This window comes from Chaetodon trifascialis, chromosome 3, assembly GCF_039877785.1.
Source record: "Chaetodon trifascialis isolate fChaTrf1 chromosome 3, fChaTrf1.hap1, whole genome shotgun sequence".
Classification (NCBI taxonomy): domain Eukaryota; kingdom Metazoa; phylum Chordata; class Actinopteri; order Chaetodontiformes; family Chaetodontidae; genus Chaetodon; species Chaetodon trifascialis.
Window position 1 is genome coordinate 6,887,099 of NC_092058.1, and position 20,904 is coordinate 6,908,002.

The following is a 20,904-nucleotide window of genomic DNA, read 5'->3' on the forward strand; positions in this document are numbered from 1 at the left end:
ACATAGTCATAGAACGAAACTTGTACCACTGTCTGCTATTGAATAAAATCAAAGGATTTTGTGTGTGAAAAATTTCAGCAGTAAAGATAAATTTGTCTGAAGTCATGAAAACAAATGCTTGGCCAGTATGATAGCATGAACACAAGAGCTAAGAAACAGCTAACATACAACCAACATATCATGTTTTTGTGGCAAAATGTCATTTACACTGGCCAGAAGAACAGTGGATTAACAGATGAACATTTAATCCGTTGTGAAAGATAACACCATCTTAATACAGTAGGCTGTTGACAGAAAAATACTTATGTTTCGTGATCTGCTGCTGGTATGCAGTATGTCCAGCACTGTGGTGTTTTCTAACAAGACATAAAACCTATAATACCTCCAAAATAGAAGAAAGAAACTCAATACAGTGTTTTAATTTGCTTCAGAATATACAGTACATACGTTTTCTCAAATCTATGCCAAATCAGTAACATAAGACATAAGAGATGATGGCTTACTGAATCACAACTGCAGATTGATTGTATGTTGGATTTGTATTATAAAAATATTTTTACTGCATCTACTTTATAACGTGTTCTATTTGCAGTAGTGAAAATTGGTTTTCATCATAATGCAGAACTTGGTTACATTCAGAGGAGAATACAGAGGAGCTAGTTCTAGTAAGGCATTGCAGTATTTACAGAGGATTCATTGCCAGTTGTGAAATACAGTATGTTCGTTGGTGGATTGATTTTGGTGCACATGCAGAAGTGTTTCTCATACTAATAATAAGGCTTCCGGTTCAAAGCCTCAACATGCAGAGCAAAGTTACACAGAGAGGTTGAGATCGTTCAAAATGCCACAGCTGTGATTTGACTTCATCCTACATTTAATCAGACCGTCGTTTCCAAGAATGCGCTTTGTGGCACGAAGAAAGACGCTTTCGTCTTCACTCAGAAGCGGACACAGCCACTAGTTTCTTCGGGGCTGTCAAAGTCGATTCCTTCGCACAGGGACTCCTTCAAGACAAAGAGAATATCACTGACTCTCACAAATTAACGCCTCACAGCAGCAAATCCTATTCCAGGAAACTAATGGCTTCGCGGGAGGCCCGGGAGTCTTAAGTTCCTATTTGAAAAATTAGGTCATCATGGGAAGTTTAGTAAAAAGACTCTCCTTTAGCTTCTCAAGATGTGATTAATTATTAATCACATTTTGACCCGGACTGGCTCCAAATCATAATCCAACACACTTCATTTTCTGTAATAATTAGCAAATCAGTACTCAAATACCATCAGGTTTCTTAGATTCAACATCTGTACAGCAGCTATATTATTTTCCCTTTGATAAATATGTAGCTGTCTAACAAATACTGTCATCAAGGAGTTTTATTGAAGTCCATTTCACTGTTGCAGCCAGTTATGAAACTACCACAGAATCAGTGTCTGATAGTGTCCTTGATAAGATGAACAAAGCCACCAGCAGCTTTTGTTATGACTAAAGTGCAAAGGTGATGGAAGGTTACAGAAACCCAAAGATCGAAAGCCATAAAAGTACACCACTGTGATAACACATTGACATGGGTTACTATGACATGAGTTGAATTATGGGAAAGAAAATGAAGGGCTGGTTTACTCAGTCTCCAAGATACTCACAGACGGCCGCTTCCTATCCGAGGCTGTAAGGCAGATTTGAAGGAAATGGAGAAAGAGAGAGATAGATAGAAATGTGGAGAGGAGCTGAAGCACTGTACCCACAAGACAAGGCCAACAAATACACGTACAAATATGAATATGCATTTTTAAATTTTCACTTTTTTCCCAAGTTTGAAATCTGTCATTTATGTTTATGAGTTTCTCAAATTGCTCTCAAATTTAGTTGAATTAAAAAAAAATGGAAACACCACCATAGCATCTTTCAGAGCTAATAATGTGTTCATTACTACGTGTAACAAACTATAGTAAGAGATGTCTTTGATGTTTGTGTGTCTTTTGTATCTCTGCAAAAAGTCGGCATGCTGGTCTGCATATTCAAGCTGGAGACAGCCCAGTGGTGAAGCAGAGGTCATGCAAGACAAACCCCTGACTTTGTTGAGACAGACACAGGCACAAGAGGAGGAGAGCAACCCACTGAAGATCCGACACATGCCCCGAGAGAGAAGACAGAGAGATGGATTCCATGTACGTCACTTTCAACACACACACACCAAATCATCGAGAGGATCCCAAACTGGGGCGGGGGAATGCCAAACACAGGGTTACAACTGTGGTGGGAGGTGACTGATCACAGTTGACGAGTGACTGATTTACAACCCAGATTCCAAAAAAGTTGGGACGCAGTGTTAAACTTAAATAAAACAGAATGTGGTGAGTTCTTCAATCTTTTTGGAAATAAACTCAATTGTAAAAAGTGCAAAGACAATATCTTTAATGTTTGAGCTCATCAGCTTCACGGATTTTTGTAAATATCTGCTTATTCTGAATCTGATGCAGCAGCATGTTTCAAACACGTTGGGACAGGAGCAGCTAAAGACTGGGAAAGATGTGGAACGCTCCAAAAACACCTGTTTGGATCATTCCACAGGTAAACAGGTTGATTGGTAACAGGCGAGAGTATCATGACTGGGTATGAAAGGGGCGTCCTGGAAAGGCTCAGCCGTTCAGGATGGAGCGAGGTTCACCACTTTGTGAACACATGATTGGATAAAGGATATTACTACATGGGCTCAGAAACACTTCAGAAAATAAAGTTAAACGTTTGAAATGATTCTGTTTTATTCATGTTTTACACAGTGACCCAGCTTTTCTGGAATCAGGGCTGTAGAGGGGGAGCCTGTAACTCTGGCACTAACTTGGCTTTGCCGTCCCTCTGGCATCAGAGCTGATGGGGTGGGGGCGAGCGGCAGCCAGGGCTGGTTGCCCGCGCTGTAGAGCCTGGGACGCTTGACCTGGTCGTGACTGGACAAGGGAGTGTAACTATTCCGCCGATGTATGAGAGCAGAGTCCTTCGGGATTTTACCCTGGTAGGAGATGAAATACCGCAAGTGTTAAGGAAAAAAGATCAGGGAACACACAACACCGGGGGACACCTGACCAGACAGAGCCAATCAAACAAGCCGCCCTCTCCACATGGATCCACAGCGACAGGTGAGACGACTGAAGCCGTTTTCAGTGACCGTTTCAACCACGCCATTCCACCACACAACACTAAACAATGAGCTGATTACACAGCAGAAAGAAATCTGTTTCCATCAAGATACAAAACGGTACAAAGGGAAAAGGAAAAACATTTCAAAATGGGGCCAACAGCTCATATACAGCAGTCTTTCATAACGTACACATAATCATAATATTGGGATGCAACCAGAGCAACGATAACGATTAGATCAGCCAAGCAAAGTAGCATGATCAGCCATCGCCTCCATCAGGGTGAAATAATACCAAATTAACAACTGACAGCATTCATTAGCTCACAGCTCAGGCCAGACTGATTAATTAAAGATTAAAGATAAAAGGGGCGAAACAAAACAGGGGTATAAGAGAGGGAAGTCAAGGAAGCAAAGCCTCAAACACAGGATGAATGTGATCGCATTCAGCTAACAGACACAACAAACAAGACAAAGAGTCTATTAGACTTCGGATCAGACGGTGAGATTCACTGATATGTTTAAAATTATTACTGTGTAAGTAAACAGCAAACACATTCTGCATATATGATCACATTGGAGGCTTCAATGCAACAATGTTGAAAACACATTTATGTGAATTTTCAGCTCCAGACTTACAAGAGGCCGGTCTCGGTGTGTGTTTACTGCCTCCACATTGAGATAGAACATTTCCACTTTACAACCTGGAAGATAAACGACAGAATACACTGGAGTAAGACATGCAAATGACGAGACAAAAGTCAGTCTCGTGGACAGAGCTTTGTCTGAAGACCTACCGTATGCAACAGGGGTCAGCTTGAGGACCGTGTGCAGCGGACATTTCATGTACGGCAGATCTTCTGTGGGATGAAGACGAGAGGATACAACACCTTATCATCTGTTGGCGTGATCTCATCTGTGTGTGTGACATTGTGCTTTTCTGACCTGCGCCCTTGTCCAGGAAGTAAGCCAGCAGACAGCGCATCACAGCCTGGTGGCAGATGACCAGCACGTTGCCTTGTCTCTCTAACTCCATGATGACCGGCTCCAAACGTTGAACAAGGTCTTGGTAGGACTGGAAAAAGAGAAGAGGCTGTTTTACCCTCGCTACTTGTAACAGCAACAGGTGAGAGCTGTGAAGTGCCGGATTAAACCACCGCCTTTCACAGCAGACACTTTCACTGTCATAGCAGGAAAAGCACAGGTGTCACTAATAACATTATCAATGGCTCTGTTCTGTTTAAGCAGCAGTTGAATCCACTGCAGTTCCACCGTAGAAATCGGCATTGGCACTGACTGCGTATTTTGCTCCTGATGTGTCTTCTAGCATATACATAATACCCCATGTGAATGATCACAAGATTAATAACTTGATTTTCACTGAAGTGAGAAAGTGCGGGATGGAGGCAGTGTGTCAGGTCACCTCTCCTCCTGGATAGCGATAGTGGTACTTGTCCTGGTCCCTCAAAGCAAACTCCTCTGGGAATGTGTTCTGGATCATCTCGTAAGTCATCTCCTCACACACACCCTGAACAAGGACAGCAGAGCATCTGAATTACTGTCACAGGCACGAGCGAAAAGGTCCGCTGCACACAATAAAGACAACAACTCAATGCCAAGAAGACACGACTGACTGATTTAAATATGGTCTGTCTCTAAAATTTCTGTCCTGATGAAGACCCTGTGAGCTTGAACAAATATGCACGGCTGAATAAAGGCTTTTAATATAACTTCTCTCCTTGCACTGACGAATGTTTTCTGTTCTGTGACCAATATCTTCTGAAACCTTTTGCTTCTCTGTCTTTTCTTTCCCCCCGCTAACCCAAGGTGTCTCAGAAGAATACAGTTTCTGTCGATCTGCACGACAGCTCTGTGAATCTAGTGATTCTTAGAACTGTAAAACGTGGGAGGTTAGATGACAGGGCACTGACAGCATCAATCTCGTTGAGTATCTTCCACTGTTCGTAAGGAACCCGCAGCTCCTCCGCTGTCTGGATGGTTCTCCTCAGCTGGCTCGTCCACACCTTCAAATCTGACAGTTTGTGCTCCTCAATGAAATCTCGCAGGGCGTGGGCGAACTGGGGTGTGAGAGAGACGGAGACAATATTCTATTCTATTTCAATAGATTCATGCTCAGTGGCCAGAGACAAGAAGTAAAAGAGAGGATTAAGTGTGATAAAGGTCATGACAGGTGTTCTTAATATCGCAGTTAAGTACACCTTATCCCACTGAGCTATCTCCCTGAGAGAGGTTCGTAATTGGGTTTTCAGAAGACGCCGGCTTTGCAGTTCATAAAATGAGGATTACAAAAGAGAAGCTGAGCCATCGCACCTGCCTCCCTCGGGGAGAAAGCCCAGAGTCTCCTCCGATGCGGCCTTCAACGTTGTGGTTGCTCTCTCCGTGCCGACACAGGTAGATGGAGTGAGAGTGCACATGGATGTTCATGAGGTAGTAGACGATCTTACTCTGGATGTAGTCCTGCACCCGGTTCACCAGGAAGCGCCGGCCCACGTTCACCACCTTGATGAAAGAGAGGTCCCTGCAGGTGCCAATGAGTCATGCAGGTGAATCAAATATGGCTGTTCACTGCCACCATCTAGTGTTCATTTTCTGAACTGCAAATGTAATTTCACAAACTCAAACACAAGATGCTAACAATGTTAGAAAAGTACGTTTTTAAAATGAGTTTTACAGGAATTATCTTGTAATTCATAGTTTTAAAATTGTAAATAGTATTAACTCTTAAATAGAAGGAGTAGGATTCGATGAGTTCTCACTTGTCGTAATCGTCAGGATCTAACGGTTGGTACGTAACCTTGTAGCACTCGATTCGTTTGAGGAAGTCGTCCATGACCCTCTCTCTGTGCCGCTCAGGGTAGTCCGGACTGGACACTTTCACTTCCTGTCACAGGTATTCAGCACATTCAAACAATGTGAGCGAGCGCGATGGTCCTTATATAACACTGCAGATAGTGCGAATATTAATAGATTACGGGTTTGACCTGGACAAGAGGTCACAGTCAATCGTTAAAGTCTCGTTGGTGACATAAGATCATACCAGAATATTAGCAGCAATGACCTCTGGGTCGTCACACACGGACTCCACAAAGAACACCTGTTGGAAAAAGGGCACCTCGGAAGGTCAACATGTGCAAACGATCCATGAAACTGTCCGTTGAATCAACACAGTGACAAACCGTCTTATTAAGGGTAACCTGTGGAGGTTTCTTGCAAGCAACCAGAGTTATGTTTACATTCAAAATGAGTGCATTTCCTTGCACATCTGATTTTCTTGAATATTCTGAAGCTGGCCTATGTCCATGTTTGCTAGCCGGTCGTCTTCTTCTCTACATTTCCTGGTGCATTGCTTTGTTTACTGGTGCATTACTGGAAAGAACTGCCGATAGGCGGAATAGCATGAAACTGGCAGCAAGAATGTGTAATGTGATCAGGAGGAGGAAATGCATCAAATCATAGACTCCACAGGACACCTGTAAGAGCATTTCTAAATCAAATCAATCAGTGCTTAACTGATACTACTGAGAACTTTTACGCTTGTATTTCTGTTACACCACTTGATATCTTAAAAGCTGCTGACTCACATGATCTTGGTTGATGAAGGTCTAATTTAATGTGCTATTATCTTGTAGCCACATGTGGCCGCAGGGCAGCAAAAGCTTTGCGCTCCAAGTCCAGGAAACTGCTCCATGCACACGGTGTTTAAACATTGAAGTTCAGTTTCCACCAAGGCCCAAGAGGGAACAGCTAAAATAATTTAATTCAGCCAGCCTTACCTTGAACGCGTTCTCCTTCACAAACGCCAGAATGAGGTCTCGCCGTTCTCTTGTTGTGTTTGTTGCATCAAACACCTGATAAAAGGAACACGAGGGACGAAAAGTAAAAATATTTCCCAAGCATGATGTGTGTGTGCTTATGGTAAAATGTTTGTGGGACAGTTTAGGATTAAGTTCCGTTCTGGGTGTTTTAAAGCTTATGGAAATGAGCCAGCGCTGAGACACAGGCAGGCAGAGAGACAGATGGACAGAATGGCAGAGAGAGAGGACTCACTGCGATCTGTCCTCCCTCCGCCGTCAGGTACGCCTTCACGTCCTGCAGAGCGACCAGAGCACACTGCCTGTGGGAGACAGGAGTCAACAAACAGGCCTCGCTATGAGCCTCAGTCTGCTCCCATTCACCAAAATCCACAATCACTCAAGTTTACTCTGAATGTGAGCTGCATATGATTAATAAATGACAAGGAAAACTCTGAAAGTATTACTATTATACTGTAGGTATCATTTAGATTTCTAGTATTTATTTATTTGTTAACTCAAATAGACCTGTAATCTACTCCTGTAATCTACTATCTACTAATCTAATACTGTGTTAAAGCACTCATCCATGGTATCTGAGTTGAAAGTTATCTCAAACCACACTTCTTGGGAGGGTCTAACCACAGAGAATGCACAGCTTTTATGATTTCACTGCTCTTTGGACAGAAATGTCATATCCTGGGGGTTGATTAAATCAACCTGGAGGGCAGATCGGTGGGATTTACTGAACAGAATAACACCACTTTGTCCCATTCAGATAGAGTTTGAAACATTGGGAATGCGCTTATTCGTTTTCTTGCCAAGAGTTAGACCTAAAGATCGATACCACTCTCACATCTGTAGGATAAATATGAAGCTACAGCCAGGGGACGGTTAGCTGAGCTTCGCATTAACACTGGAAACAGGGAAACAGGTAGACTGACTCTGAGCTCTGGAGGTGCTGATAGGTGGATTTTGTTGCCTCTGGACAGAGCCAGGCTATCACATTTCCCCGGTCTCCAGCTTTAATGCTAAGCTAAGCTAACAGGAAGCTGGCAGTAGCTTTATAGGACGAGAGAGTGGTGTCAAACTGTTGCTTTAACTCAGTGGGGCAGATTTGGGATGATCGAGTGCTGCTTGATGCGGTTAATCATACCCGTCTGACCAGAAAAAACACGCATTTCACAAAATGTCAAATCCTTCCTTTAACTCCAGCAGCAAAAAGATAAACTCTCAGAATTATTCACAGCTGCTGTTTGACCCAGGTTGGAAACCCATGTAACACCCTGGAGGGCTTGCGTCGGCTTCAGAGTGACAGCAGCAGCTTGTTTAATATCTAGGTCACAATTCAGCACCGGGATGCGGTGAACAGTCTGTCACATTTTCAAGATAGCCATGAACTGCAAACACCATTTGAATTACGACTGCTGGTTGAGACCATGAGGGAAAGAGGCAGTTATGAGATTTTTCTGGTGAAATCGGCAGTGATTTACAGTTGATCCGAATACAAATGAGCAGCCACAAGAATTTGGTGGTGACCCTTGGTCATGTGTGTCTGTGTGCGCACATAAAGCGCAGATCAGTGTCATTTTAAGGCAGCACGAATGCTGTGCTGACCCCGGCTGAATATCGACTGTTGGCCAAAAAAACAGCTTAGTCACTGATGCAGCAGTGGGGGCTGCAGAATACCAAACAGACCCGTGTTGAGTGGAGGAAATGTTATACTCAGGTTATATAAGTTATGTGTAATGACTGAACAAAATTGCATACTTACTTCCTTATTTTCATTGCCTCCTCATTGTCGTGGCGGAAGAAATCATAGGACTTGTAAGCTCTCACAGCCTCTCTGCGGTACACGCCTAAGTTAAACACTGCAAAAAGAACACATGACATTAATATTCGCTGCGCTCGTGAGGAGTCACCCGAGGTAGTTTTTATAAGCCATTACTAATTTCACAACAGAACTGATGCTAAATTTAGTCTCCTGTTCTGAGATGCTTGGACATACAGTACATACATTAAAATGTACATGTCATATGGGGTGAGGAGGAGGAGGCAATCGCTGCACACAACAATAGAGAGAATGTTTAGACCGTCATTGGAAAGTATCTGAAAGTCAAAAACGGTACATATCACCTGTAATCAACATTTCAGCAGTCTTAATACTCTGATTAGCTCTTTCTTCTGCAGGGTGACAAAAGACTTGTCTGTCGCTTTAGTTTGAATGCAATTTAGATGAAATTTGATTTAAAATATTGATGTAAATTGAAAGATACTCAGAAGGGAAGCAGGTCTTTGTCATGTCCCACCTTTGGTTGGGACTCCGATCCAGTTGAGGTACCGCGTGAGTTTCTTTGACATGTAGGTCTTCCCTCTTGCAGGCAGGCCGATCATCACGATCATTGTTGGAGAATTAGTCATATAGGAAGCCCACGCTACACAGGAGACATTTATCAAGCACATTAATAGACAAAAAGATAACAAAAAAGGCTGCATAAGAAGCAGGGAAGTTAATTAAAATAGAAGTAAATGCACTGTGTCCTGGAAGGTCAGGCTGTATTTCAATGTAACCATGTCAACCAATGGAAATACTGCATCTTAAGTGCATTTTGTTGCCATCCTTCCAGGATTAAGGCAATCTAATAACTAGGCCATGTGTGTGCTGGACAAAAATAATTGTCTCTTTAGACATAAATATCATCTCTGGACTGGGGTCATAGGCAGGGTCTGAAGAAATTAGAAGAAACGTCCTGGGAGAGAAAAGCAATTTTCTTAAAGAACAGCAGAAACCACAGAAGACATCACACACTATTTTCTTCTTTTGCCTGCAGAGATTCACTTTTTCACTGCTGCCTTTCGCAGGCCGGAGCCCTCCAGAGAGGTGATTCAGAACGAGCTGTGATCCACCACAGAGTGAAGACCACAAGGTGTTGTGTTACAAGCGCACCTGCAGGCGCTCAAAGCAGTCACGCAGAAGAACATGCTCAGATCTAATTATGGGGAAACTTGGACTTTACTTACAGCATTTCTTCTCATTCATCCTCAGGTCTGTTTTCTTAGCTTCTGCTGAGTTTGCAGAGCCATTGTCTATCTGAGTGCTTGACATGTTGAAATCAGCTCTCTCTCTCTCCCTCTCTCTCTCTCTCTCTCTCTCAGAAGGGCATTGTCCAAGCTGGGCTGAAACAGAGGAATCACGCACACATGTAACTCTGATAAAACAGATTCCTGCACGCAAAGCTGTGGCTTTTCTAAAAATATCTTCGGTTTTAAGTATCCCTGGTAACGTCCGAGGATGCAAACCAGAAGAGCAGGATTAAGATGAAAGGCTCTGCCACATCATCTGTTTAAAAAAAAAACCGCTTGGCTGAGCGCACTGTGTTTAAAGGCGCATATGTGGAAGGCAAGCAGTGATTTCATCTCTAACCGAGGTGACTGAGTTCATGCGACACTAGATCAGACATGAAAATTCATAAAATAATCCTCCTCAGACATAATCCATACAGGGAGCGTTTCAAACAGCATCGTGTTCACTGCTTTCTTTTACCTGCTCGAAAGGTGAATGAAGAGTCCTGCCCGACAGAACACCTCCGTCTCTGCAGGAGCGGGAGACTGCGCCTGCCGCTGCGGCCGGAGGAGCCGGTCTGGTCGGCCTGTCCTTGGTGCCGAGGTGCCTCCTCAGCCGGTTGGTGTCCTTCCAAGCCGGAGGTGTGCCTCTACGTCATTTTTCCCCCCTACCGTAACGTTGATAATAGATCAACGTTAAGACACAGAGCGATACCGTTAACTGAAAAGCCCTGAGAGCAAAATGCACATGAAGGGCCCTGCAGAGGAGGAGGCGCGTGGGGGGGGGGGGGGGGGGGGGGGGGGGGGGGAATAGAGAGAGAGAGAGAGAGAGAGAGAGAGAGAGAGAGAGAGAGAGAGAGAGAGAGAGAGAGAGAGAGAGAGAGAGGACAGAAGTGATGCCACGGATGAAAAACATTTATTCACCTCCATCAATCATTTGCTCTGAGCATAACACTTTGCATAGCTTTTTTATTTTACTTTATTCAACAATGGTCCTCAGTACAAAAGGCAGATCGTGGTCCGAGTCATGACTTACAGGTACCATTACAAGTTTAAGCGCTGAGACACAACCCCAAATAAATAAAGCCCACTTACAATCACAATGTTTCCTCCTTAAATAGTACAAAAGGCTGAAAGTTGAGTCCCGTGATGTTTCATTTCATACAGATGCCGCCCATTTGATTTGATTTATTGGCTTTACATAGCACATAGGAGCTTCTTTTACAGTTTACTGTACTAATGAACTGATGAGAAAAATCAGCGAATAAGACTTAAACTATCTACATCATCGTCTGCATTTAACTTATTTACATGTTCACACAGTGTCCACACATCTGTACAAGACACATGAGGAAATCTGGATGCCACAGACACCTGAAATGATCTCAGACTTCAACCTCCCGCTATATTCAACCACATTCTGAGGAACATTCAAGGGTCAAAGGTTAGGCACTGGTTTAGTGGCGCGGCTGATGGAAACTGTTGGCACACCGGCTGAGGAGCCGGTAATGGTGCGTGAGCCATTGTCAGAGCATCCCAGGCTTGTGAGTGACAGATGAAACTCAAGACAGAAGTTTCAGTTGGAAGGCACAGACAATGACTGCACTGTCAGTAGGTTTGCACTTTTTTTTGTGGATGAGAGGCTGTCTACAGCAGACGAGGGGAGCTCCTGCTCTCCAGTGTCCGACTGTTAGTGGTTTGCCGTTTTCACATTAAGGCTTGATTTTCCACAGCTGGAAATTAAGCAGAAGAGATCAAACTTTGATTAGAGAGAGAGAAAAAAAAAAGAAGATCATCGTCATGTCACAACACATCATCACAGGTCCAAATCCAGCATCAGCAGCTGTGGAGCATTTTGAGGAGTCTGCTCATTGGTGTTCTTTGATCGATACCAGTCTCATGTCTGTGCAATAAATATGGAGCTGGAGCCAGGAGGCAATTAGCTCAGGTTAGCATAAAAACTGCTCAAAGTTTGAAATGACATGGGCCCAGAGCTCTAAAGATAAACATCTCTTTTGTTTAATCCACGCACAAACAGAAATGTTAAAAGTATGAGTGGTGGTTAGAGGTGCAGCCAAGCTAGCTGTTTCCATCTGCTTCCAGTGTTTCTGCTAAGCTAAGCTAACAGCCTCCGGACTCCACTTCCACACGCTTCACACAGATATGAGTCTTTTGAACTTACGGTATTTCCTGCCTTCATTAAGAGCACTTTGGTGCTTGTCAGAACACACTGAGTAAATAAAGGCACTGCCTGCTAACCACTCGAAAAGCACTCTCCATCATCCTCTTCATCAGTCACATCTTGCACTGTTTACATGCCCACATATCTTACAGATGTCCATGACCGCAGCAAGAAGAATTATAAGATATTTCTATACTGCAACACCAAGAGCAATCTATATAAAATGCAACTAGAAATTTAATTTTTCATCATTTGCATGTAAATGCCACTTCATTGTTTTATTACAGCACGGTCCACACTGAAGCAGCTGAAGTAGAGTTAGCATGAGTTTTAAAGCTGACCATCAAAATCACTGCATCCTACATTTCCCATGATGCAACTGATTGGTAAATACCCATGTTTGTAGTCTCTAAGCCCAGAAAAGAAGACATTAATCAAACGCTCTCGCAGTGCTTTAAGTGATGAGCAAAGCGTCTTCTCTTCTGTTCTTTTCTGTCTTCTTGCACCATTAGAAACCAAAGCGCTGCAATGTTCACATTTAGCAGAAAGACTCTCACTCTGATGTTGAAGCCCAACAGGTCGCTGACCACAGCAGACACGGCGGACAGGATGACCACTCTGGTGATGTTGTAGATCAGAGGGTTGACGGTCAGACCCAGCAGTCTGAACGGAGTATCCAGCTCCTGGGGAGGTCAGAGGGAATATAATGTTGTTTGAGCACCCGTACCTCAAGGCGAGGACAGGGCCGAAGCCAGAGAGACAAAAATAGCTCCATTGAGCCTCCACTAGAAATAAAACAATTGAGTTAGAATACAATCAAATTCATTTTAGATGTCTGCAGTGACACACAGCAGGCGATTCAATCCTTGAACATTAGATAATACCAGAGGAAATATGACTGGAAATGAGGAACGCAGCAAAAGGTCCATAACCGGACACAAAGTGGCAACACTGCAGTTCATGGTCAGTGTCTTCACCCTGAAGCCACGCAGAGTTTTAACTGACCGATATCAGCTATCAGTGGCTGTTTTCAACAAGGCCAACAGGATGAAGCAACAGTAATTCAAATGCTATGATATGTTATATTCTAACATTTGGGCAGTGTTTCAAACTTGTAAGTCAGTTTTTGTTTAATGTCTTAAAAATGTGTTTGAGACATTCAAATCCTGCTTCAGACTGTTTCACTCAAAACAGTCAAATGACTTAAATGTGGCTGTTGAATGCTGTGTGTAGCTGCAGTGTGCAGTCAAGTATACACAGTGGTTTGACACAACGCATCAGTGAATTCTCTTTATTAAAAGATTCGGTTTAAGATCTGGAGGAAAACGATTGTAAAAACTTTAAAAACTGCCACGAGTGAAGGTTTTGGCTCTGCTGGTGATTTACAGTACACTGCAAAGCAAAGTAATTCAGATGAAGCCACTCTGTGAAACAAAGGAGCTGTTTGCTTACCTTCATCAGCTTTGTAGCTAGCTTCAAAACGTTGTTCACTATATTGAGCTCCTCTTTCTTATTGGGCTTTTTCTCCATCTTAAGATACAAATTGATCTGCAACCGAGAAGAGGTTCACATGCGGTAAACTGCACAATAAAGACATCATAATTTATTTAAAGCCGCATTAAGCTGATGGTGTTGCCCATAGTGCTGAACCCTGTGAGAAATAACCCATGCGTGCTGCAGACTCGGGCTCTTACCTGCTCAGTGAGCAGCACTGAGGAGTTGCTGTATTTGCAGTTGGTCTCTGAGCCCAGCGTGGCGAGCCGCAACAGAAAGAGGATGAGGGAGGAGGCCCACACCATCAGCTCCCAGTTTATCAGAGACTCTAGGAATGTCTTGTGGCTGTGCAGAAGCTGAGCGAGGGCAAAAGCAACCGTGTTTGTACTCTTGAAAATGAAGATTACACAAAAACGAAGGCTAATCTTCACTCAGGTAATAAGATTAGACGGATATATGTTTTGTCGCTACCTCGCTGTTATTTCATCTCCGTGCAGGACTCACACTATTTGAACAAGGTTATTAAAACTGTTTCCTCTAAGCAGATCAGATCTCTCCCAGCGGATATGACTGACCTGCGCACAAATGATGAACGAAATGGACAGCGCTAACAGGAAGATAGTGGAGACGATGACGTCAACGGAGCGCTGAGGCCCTCGTCTCTGCAGTGAAAAGCAAATCAATTACGCGTTATTACAAAGACAGGCAGATGACAAACAATGCACAGTATGAGAGGAAGAAGGGAGCGTTACAGCAGCAGAATACAAACCCTGAGGAAAGAGCGCAGAGACAACCACATCTTTATGTTCTGGACTTTCTTCAGCCTGAAATGAGGGATCTCGGACTTCTTGGCCTTGCGGGCTGAGGTGAGGTGGCTGAAGTACTTCGCAAATAAGAGTCTCTGATAGAGGGAAACATGGGAAACGCGGTCAGAGATACACAGAGAAGCACTTGACAGAATTGAACAGCCCTGCAAAGAGTCGAGTGGGTGATCAGGTTTCAGATACCACCTCTTAGCTGCCACTAGAGGGAGGCCCAGCCAACACCAGCGAATAAATGGACTGATGAGTGTGGAGCTTTGATCCTTAGACTTCTTTTTACTCTGTCTCTTACCTTAGTTATGTTAGAAAAAAAACCAAAATATGTATAATGCAAAACAAAATCGTGAATCTGTTTGAATTTTGAACAGCTTCCATGGCACTTTCAGGGATGTAAGAAGGAAGTATCATATTGTCGAGTTACTGAGTTAGCTTTAGGCTAAACCATGAAATTTGTTTAAAATATTACCCATGGAGAGACGTAACTAAAAGCAAAGCACAAGAGCAACGCTTCAAATCATTGCTCACCTGTTTGTACGTTCTCTCAGCCACACACATCATGAAGAAGAACAGTCCTATGAGGCAGACTCTTTGCACTGTGGTGATGAAGAAGAAGGCGTAGGCCCGAGCATCAGATGGCCCCATCACCATCTCTGCCAGCTCTGCCAGGGACAGGGAGCCGAGGCTCGACACGTCCAGATGCTGAGCCAAGCGGAAACCAAAGGGAAGCAGCGCCAGGATGGCGGTCATCAGCCCTCCGAGCACAAGGTAACCCATACCCTGCTCCACCAGCTTCACCTGAGAACGAGAAGCACGAGAGACACGGGTTAAAAAACACCCGAATAATGCTGCTCAAGTCTGTAACTCTAACAATCTTTACCCGCAGAATTAATGCAACACGAAGAAGACAATGTGTACCCGTGTGAGGATGATCCCACTGATCTCCAATACTGACATGTCTGCTTTCTTACACTCGCCCTGCTCCCATATTATGGCACTGACACGGTCCTTGGATGGATGGCATGCCTGCAGCCACGACAGCTGGTTCTGAGACGAAACACAATAAATAATATCCAGTTTACTGGTGGTGTGAGACATTATAGGAGATGGTTGAAGACAAATCACAGTCTGCGTGAAGTCTTCCATGGGATTTTAGATAAATGGGGTTTCTAATACCTTTATAACAACTAACATTAGTCTGAACACCATGAAGTTGTATCCCTTTAGGAGTGTCTGACATCCATGAATAAAATGTACCAACATGTTGATTCAGGACATTCCTTAAGACAAGATAAGACAGGACCGGTGAAAGAGGAGCACTGAAGGTTTCTGTTGTTCTTACTCCAGTGATTCCCTGCTGCAGGCTCTCATCATCGCTGCTCAGAGTGGTGGTTTGTGGGAGCGCCATGCCGGCGGTGTACCTCCCGTTCCCCTCGCTGTCACTGCTCCCCGTGGAGGCGGTGTCGGGCCCTTGGAGAAGCTCTTCCCACATCGTGTCGTCGGTGTCTGAGGCGGGACGAGAGCTGACGCTCGGCCTGAGGCGCTCCACCTCTCGAGGCTTCATCTTGATGTAAGCTCCACTCCCTTCCTGTTTTCAGAGTGTTAAGAGTTGTTTCAATGGAACAACTTAAGTAAAGTATACATCCAACTCCAGCTTTTATGTCTCATCTCACTCGCACACGGTGTAACAGAAAGGTTTACCTGAGGTCTTAATGTGGGCTTGTGGTTGGACTTCAGGTTTCTCTTCCTAACAGAAGACACTGGTACAGACGTCCAGGTTGCAGCAGGGTGCCGATCTTGATGAGGTATTGGATGAGTTACCTCCACTGGTTGTACCCCTTCCTCGTCCTCACTGGAGAGCTCGTCAGATGCCCCGAATCCTGACTTTCTTTCATTCTGTGGGAGAAAATCAAGACACGCATGCATCTTAAGAACGTAGTCCAAACCATGCGTGATGCTGAGCAAACCTCACAAATGACATCTGTGTTTTAGCCGAGTCATGTTGGATGTATTTGTAAAGGCGCCAATCATCTTTGGCATCGCTTATGAAAATGAGGACAGTTACGCAAATTTATACAAACACACATTACACACCAGGCCAGTAGAGCTAGTCTTCGTTATACCTGGATGCACGTATAGGTGCACCAAAAAGCTGCTGAATGCACATTTTGTGTACTAACCTGCAGTCAGAGTGGAATTAAAAACCTTAAGGCGAGAGCAGCTTTGAATACGATCCTGTACGACAGGAAATTAACAAAACAACCATCTGATAATCTAATGAACACGAACAACACGACGGCCCTCGAATGAATACAACAATAACAAAGGCTCTAATATTTATTCTAAGCTCCAATCACAGTCGAGGAGGGTCACTGATTGTATCCAAGATACATGCGATCATCTTTATCTTTGCTATATTGGTGTCATTTGTCCGCTAAATTAGGATTAACTCACGTAAGAATCAATCTGCCTTTCTACGGATGTTGAGACAGTAAAACAAACAAACTAGAACACATATTACTGATCAGTTACACATCAACACAATGCTCACATTTCGGCTGTGGACCTACAGTTTAGAGACTTTACAGACTGTTGTTGCTTTAATTCTGAAAATGACTTTTACTGCTGACATATGTTACTTCCTTCTTTGCTTCATAGCACAGCACTGATAATGACTCGTGAGATGAGTGACTGTACCCTCCTCTCTTCGTTCCTGTACAATCGCTGGCTTTCCTCAAACTGCCAGGACCCCTGCTGCTCTGTATCCCCGCTGTCATTCTTTTCTTCTGATTTTTTCAGCCCTCTGCCCTTCCTTGGTCTGAAGGAGATGGAATAAATATAACAGTCAAAGACAAGAGATTGCAGATACAGCAGGCATTACAAAATGAGCTGAAACCACAGGAGTGAGAGAATTATTGAGATTATCAGAGAGGCTTTAGTCCACAGAGTACCTTTAGGTCGATTAAAGGTCTTTTGGTCTATTTGTGTGCATAATTTGGGAGTTTATGCATGCACCAAGAGGTGACAGCGTGCTGGTAAAGGCAAATGAGTGTGCAGTGCCTAACAATGAGAAAACCACCTCCTTCTGCGCGCAGGGCTGGTGGTGCAGCTGGCAGCTGGACTGCCCGAGGGCCACCGGCTGGACTCAGTCGACACAATCTGGCAGTGCACGGTGCCCAACAGCAGCATCAGACACATGGGGCCAAACACCTCGCTGGCACTCGCCCCAGGGACCTCCAAGTACAGCACCACTGCTGCCACTGAGGGGAGCAAAACATTTGGCAATCGCAAACAAAACGGTGTCTTAGGGGAGCCATTATAACAGAATTCATGCTTACTAATGAGGTCTTTCTGTGTCGCACATGTGTGGTGCGTTGCACGTTTGTTGTTGCACATGATTAAATGTAAACTAAGACCAACAGAGATACTGAACTGAGTGCATGGCAAAAATCATATACTGCATTTATTTCCTTTCAGGGCTTTTAACAAGTGTGTTGATGTGTTTCCATGGCTCAGCAGAGTCAAAAGAGAAAATGCAAACCCTTCAGCAGCCATCCGAAGGATTTTCACAACAGCAGTAATGTTTTAACTGAAGAACATTGCACGCTGAAAATAGAACTGTTGCAATAAAACTGTCTTAAACAGGAACCAAAGTCTACAAAGTGCGCAGATTCTCTTTCTACTTTGTAAGTTAGTCTTACAACCTGGACTCGATGTGCACGCCCTGTTTCTTAACTCATTACAGCTCCAAATATTCTCTTAAAATACACAAATGATTGCTAATGGCATTCTAGAAGAGGCTCATGAACAGATCACTATTCTTCAACACGTCTTAATGATATCTTTGTCTGTTGTGAAGATGAATAATGTCAAGACAACACATTATGAGTCAGTTTACAATGTGTTACCTGTACCCTAGTTCTGGTCATTATGTTAGTGTTTTAATTGATCTTCAAATTCAGGGCAGCCTCAGGGAAAGTCACAGCCCCGGGATGAATAGGAATGGTGAGCTAACCTTGCATGAAGTACAGCACCAGGATACATGAGGAGATGGACTTGGAGGTCACCTGGATCCACCACTGGAAGAAGAAGGGGAACAGCAGCACTCTGACCAGACCTTTCCGAGTCAGAGCTGTCCAGGGACTCTCTGGTTTGGCTTTGCTGAAAGTTGATCCTGACGGGAGGAATGACAAAGTCTCTTACACAGCTTCACTGAAACCTAAGTGACACTAACAGAGCACAGGGAGATGTTGCGAATGTGTCTGCTATCAAACAAACTGAAAACAGGTGGAGAACTGCTCCACGTCGATCCTCACCTCTCACTAAGTCGACATCGATGAGGTCTGGTTTGATGTGACCCGTCTTCTTTGGTTTGCTGTCCAAACCCTGAATGAACAGTAAGAAGTATTTATGTGGCGGTAATGCAGAACGTGAACACACAAACATCTTCTTCTTTACAGAGATGTGTGGGTGTCTTACATTTAGATCTGCCTGCTCCAGAGATTTCTCCCAGACTTGTTGATCATAGGCCCCGATCTGCAGCAAAAACACAACTTTAATAAAACTTCTCCTTCAAATTGGGATTTGCAGCCTTTTGTCAAACTGCGGTCGGTCATATTTATTATGTAAGAGTGTTTTAACATATGCATTCATATAAGCCTATAAAAAATAAACCAGGTAATTAAAATGAATGCATTTAAAAAAAGAATATGAACCAATGAAATTTTCATCAAAGCAGATCTATTTTAACTCTTATTAATTACATTTCCAATGTTAAAGACGTGACTCAGTCGTCTAATAGCTCAGCAGCAGCAGAAGACACTTTCTTTGTGCTTCACTGCTTTTAGACGTGCCAACACATGACCTGAACAGCCTGGCATCAGGTCTTATTTGACCCTTCATGCAAAGCAGATGAAATGCTCTTAAGATTAATTCAAAAGTTACAGTGAATCACAATTTTGCACCAATGAGACGGTCTTAGTAAGAACCCCCGTGTTAGTTTGCACATCCGGTAACCTGCTGAACAGGTCATACAGTCTTTGTTTTCATCAGCTTTACCTGGTTTGTATACAGTGATACAAAACCAGGAAAACCATATATTACATAAAAAGAGGTTTTTGCAGGTCAAAAACAATGTCCAAATGTCAAATAAACTAATGCAACAATACATCAGTCTTGAACTTGTGTGTGCTGGCTTTTCTCTGAGATTATTTGCATTTACTGACATATAACATGGCGTTCACGATAAGAAGATATAAACAGAAACATGCAAGCTAACTTAACTCTGCTTAACACTGGACCCTTTACCTTTGCAGGTGATAAAATGTGTGTCTTACCTTCTCTTGATACCAGGCTATTCTGGCCATTGTGATCAGGTGCTGGACGACGTGAAGTCAGTCATTTCACAAAGAGCTCAGGAAAGAGAGACGACTGGGCAGAAATCCAGATTTGTTCACTAAACAAACAACCAAAAAAACGGAGCACAGACACACTGACATTAAAGCAATACAACTGAGAACAAGGGTTAACAAAAGAAACCAAATGTGAAGTCTGTACACGAACCGTTTCAGTGTTTGGGTTATGAAACTAAATCCGTTAACGTTAAACTAAACCGTTGGAACCAAGCACACGCGAGCTAACAATGGCTGCTCGTTAGCAAGAGGCCGACGTAACCTTACTTACCTGAGACAAGGCAGCACGGCTCAATTTGGCAGAAACTGGAAGATACCTTAAGTAATCATCACAAACTGATTGTAAAATACTTCGTCAACACTTTCAGGGGCGTTGCAGCGTCTTGTAGTCAGACAGAGCTAACTACTAGCTACACGCTTTGATGCCACTTTTCGACGCAGTTTGGTACAAACTGATTCGTTAATGTTACGTTTGTAAATCGCGTCTTTCTTACGTACATGTCTAGTTGCCAATATGTCTATTTCAGGTATTGTGCACTTTGCTAACTTCACTCTTGTTTTACATTTGGCTCAATCTTCCGCTTCCCATTTCCGGGGTTTGTTGTGCTGAAACATGGACATTTTAATACCCGAGCTAGGTCTCGCAGGCGAAATTTGCCCTCAGTCAGGCGGCGTCCAAAGTCTTTTCCGTGGCTAAAATGACGTACAAGAAACCGTTTCTATTGTTCTAAAACTTAATTCAACAATGTGTGCTTTATGTTTAAACACAAAAGTATCGGTGATGACTATTGCCGTTTTCTAGTAAAGAAAAAGTTCTGCCTGACAGGTCAACATACGGGCCAAATCATGCGAAATATTTTTTCCTGAAGTTATTCCTAACATTTCAGCCAATCGGAGCGCAGCAATACAGCGCGAGCCAGAGAAAGTGAACAAAACATAATGTAATGATCTGGGCTGCGAATAACAATGATTTTAACCATTGTTTATTCCGCCC

The 20,904-nt window shown here is 43.5% G+C and overlaps 2 protein-coding genes across 5 annotated transcripts; both read right to left on the reverse strand.

Moving 5' to 3' along the window:
* Positions 1–723: 723 nt before the first annotated feature.
* On the reverse strand, positions 724–10,783 carry pfkfb2b (6-phosphofructo-2-kinase/fructose-2,6-biphosphatase 2b). Of its 4 annotated transcripts, XM_070958258.1 has the most exons (17): positions 10,487–10,783; positions 9,964–10,119; positions 9,252–9,377; positions 8,717–8,813; positions 7,199–7,265; positions 6,925–6,999; positions 6,189–6,245; positions 5,908–6,032; positions 5,462–5,669; positions 5,062–5,208; positions 4,554–4,658; positions 4,076–4,205; positions 3,928–3,990; positions 3,770–3,834; positions 2,837–3,004; positions 1,641–1,663; positions 724–1,004 (listed from the first exon to the last, which is right to left on the reverse strand). In XM_070958258.1, exons 2-17 carry the CDS (start codon positions 10,046–10,048, stop codon positions 935–937), a joined length of 1,611 nt encoding a protein of 536 aa, XP_070814359.1. In that variant the 5' UTR covers positions 10,049–10,119; positions 10,487–10,783; the 3' UTR covers positions 724–934. The 4 variants fall into 4 exon arrangements, with proteins under 4 accessions (XP_070814359.1, XP_070814360.1, XP_070814361.1 ...); XM_070958259.1 differs by lacking the exon at positions 1,641–1,663; XM_070958260.1 differs by lacking the exon at positions 2,837–3,004 and having other exon boundaries at positions 10,487–10,781.
* A 164-nt stretch (positions 10,784–10,947) lies between these two features.
* Positions 10,948–20,515, reverse strand: phtf1 (putative homeodomain transcription factor 1). Its single transcript, XM_070958257.1, has 17 exons — positions 20,182–20,515; positions 19,836–19,954; positions 18,979–19,035; positions 18,816–18,885; positions 18,515–18,673; positions 17,579–17,759; positions 17,197–17,317; positions 16,201–16,395; positions 15,842–16,087; positions 15,418–15,546; positions 15,028–15,297; positions 14,451–14,582; positions 14,257–14,343; positions 13,882–14,037; positions 13,640–13,735; positions 12,745–12,870; positions 10,948–11,738 (listed from the first exon to the last, which is right to left on the reverse strand). The coding sequence occupies exons 2-17, from the start codon at positions 19,863–19,865 to the stop codon at positions 11,718–11,720; spliced, it is 2,076 nt and encodes a 691-aa protein (XP_070814358.1). The 5' UTR covers positions 19,866–19,954; positions 20,182–20,515; the 3' UTR covers positions 10,948–11,717.
* Between the last annotated feature and the right edge of the window lie 389 nt (positions 20,516–20,904).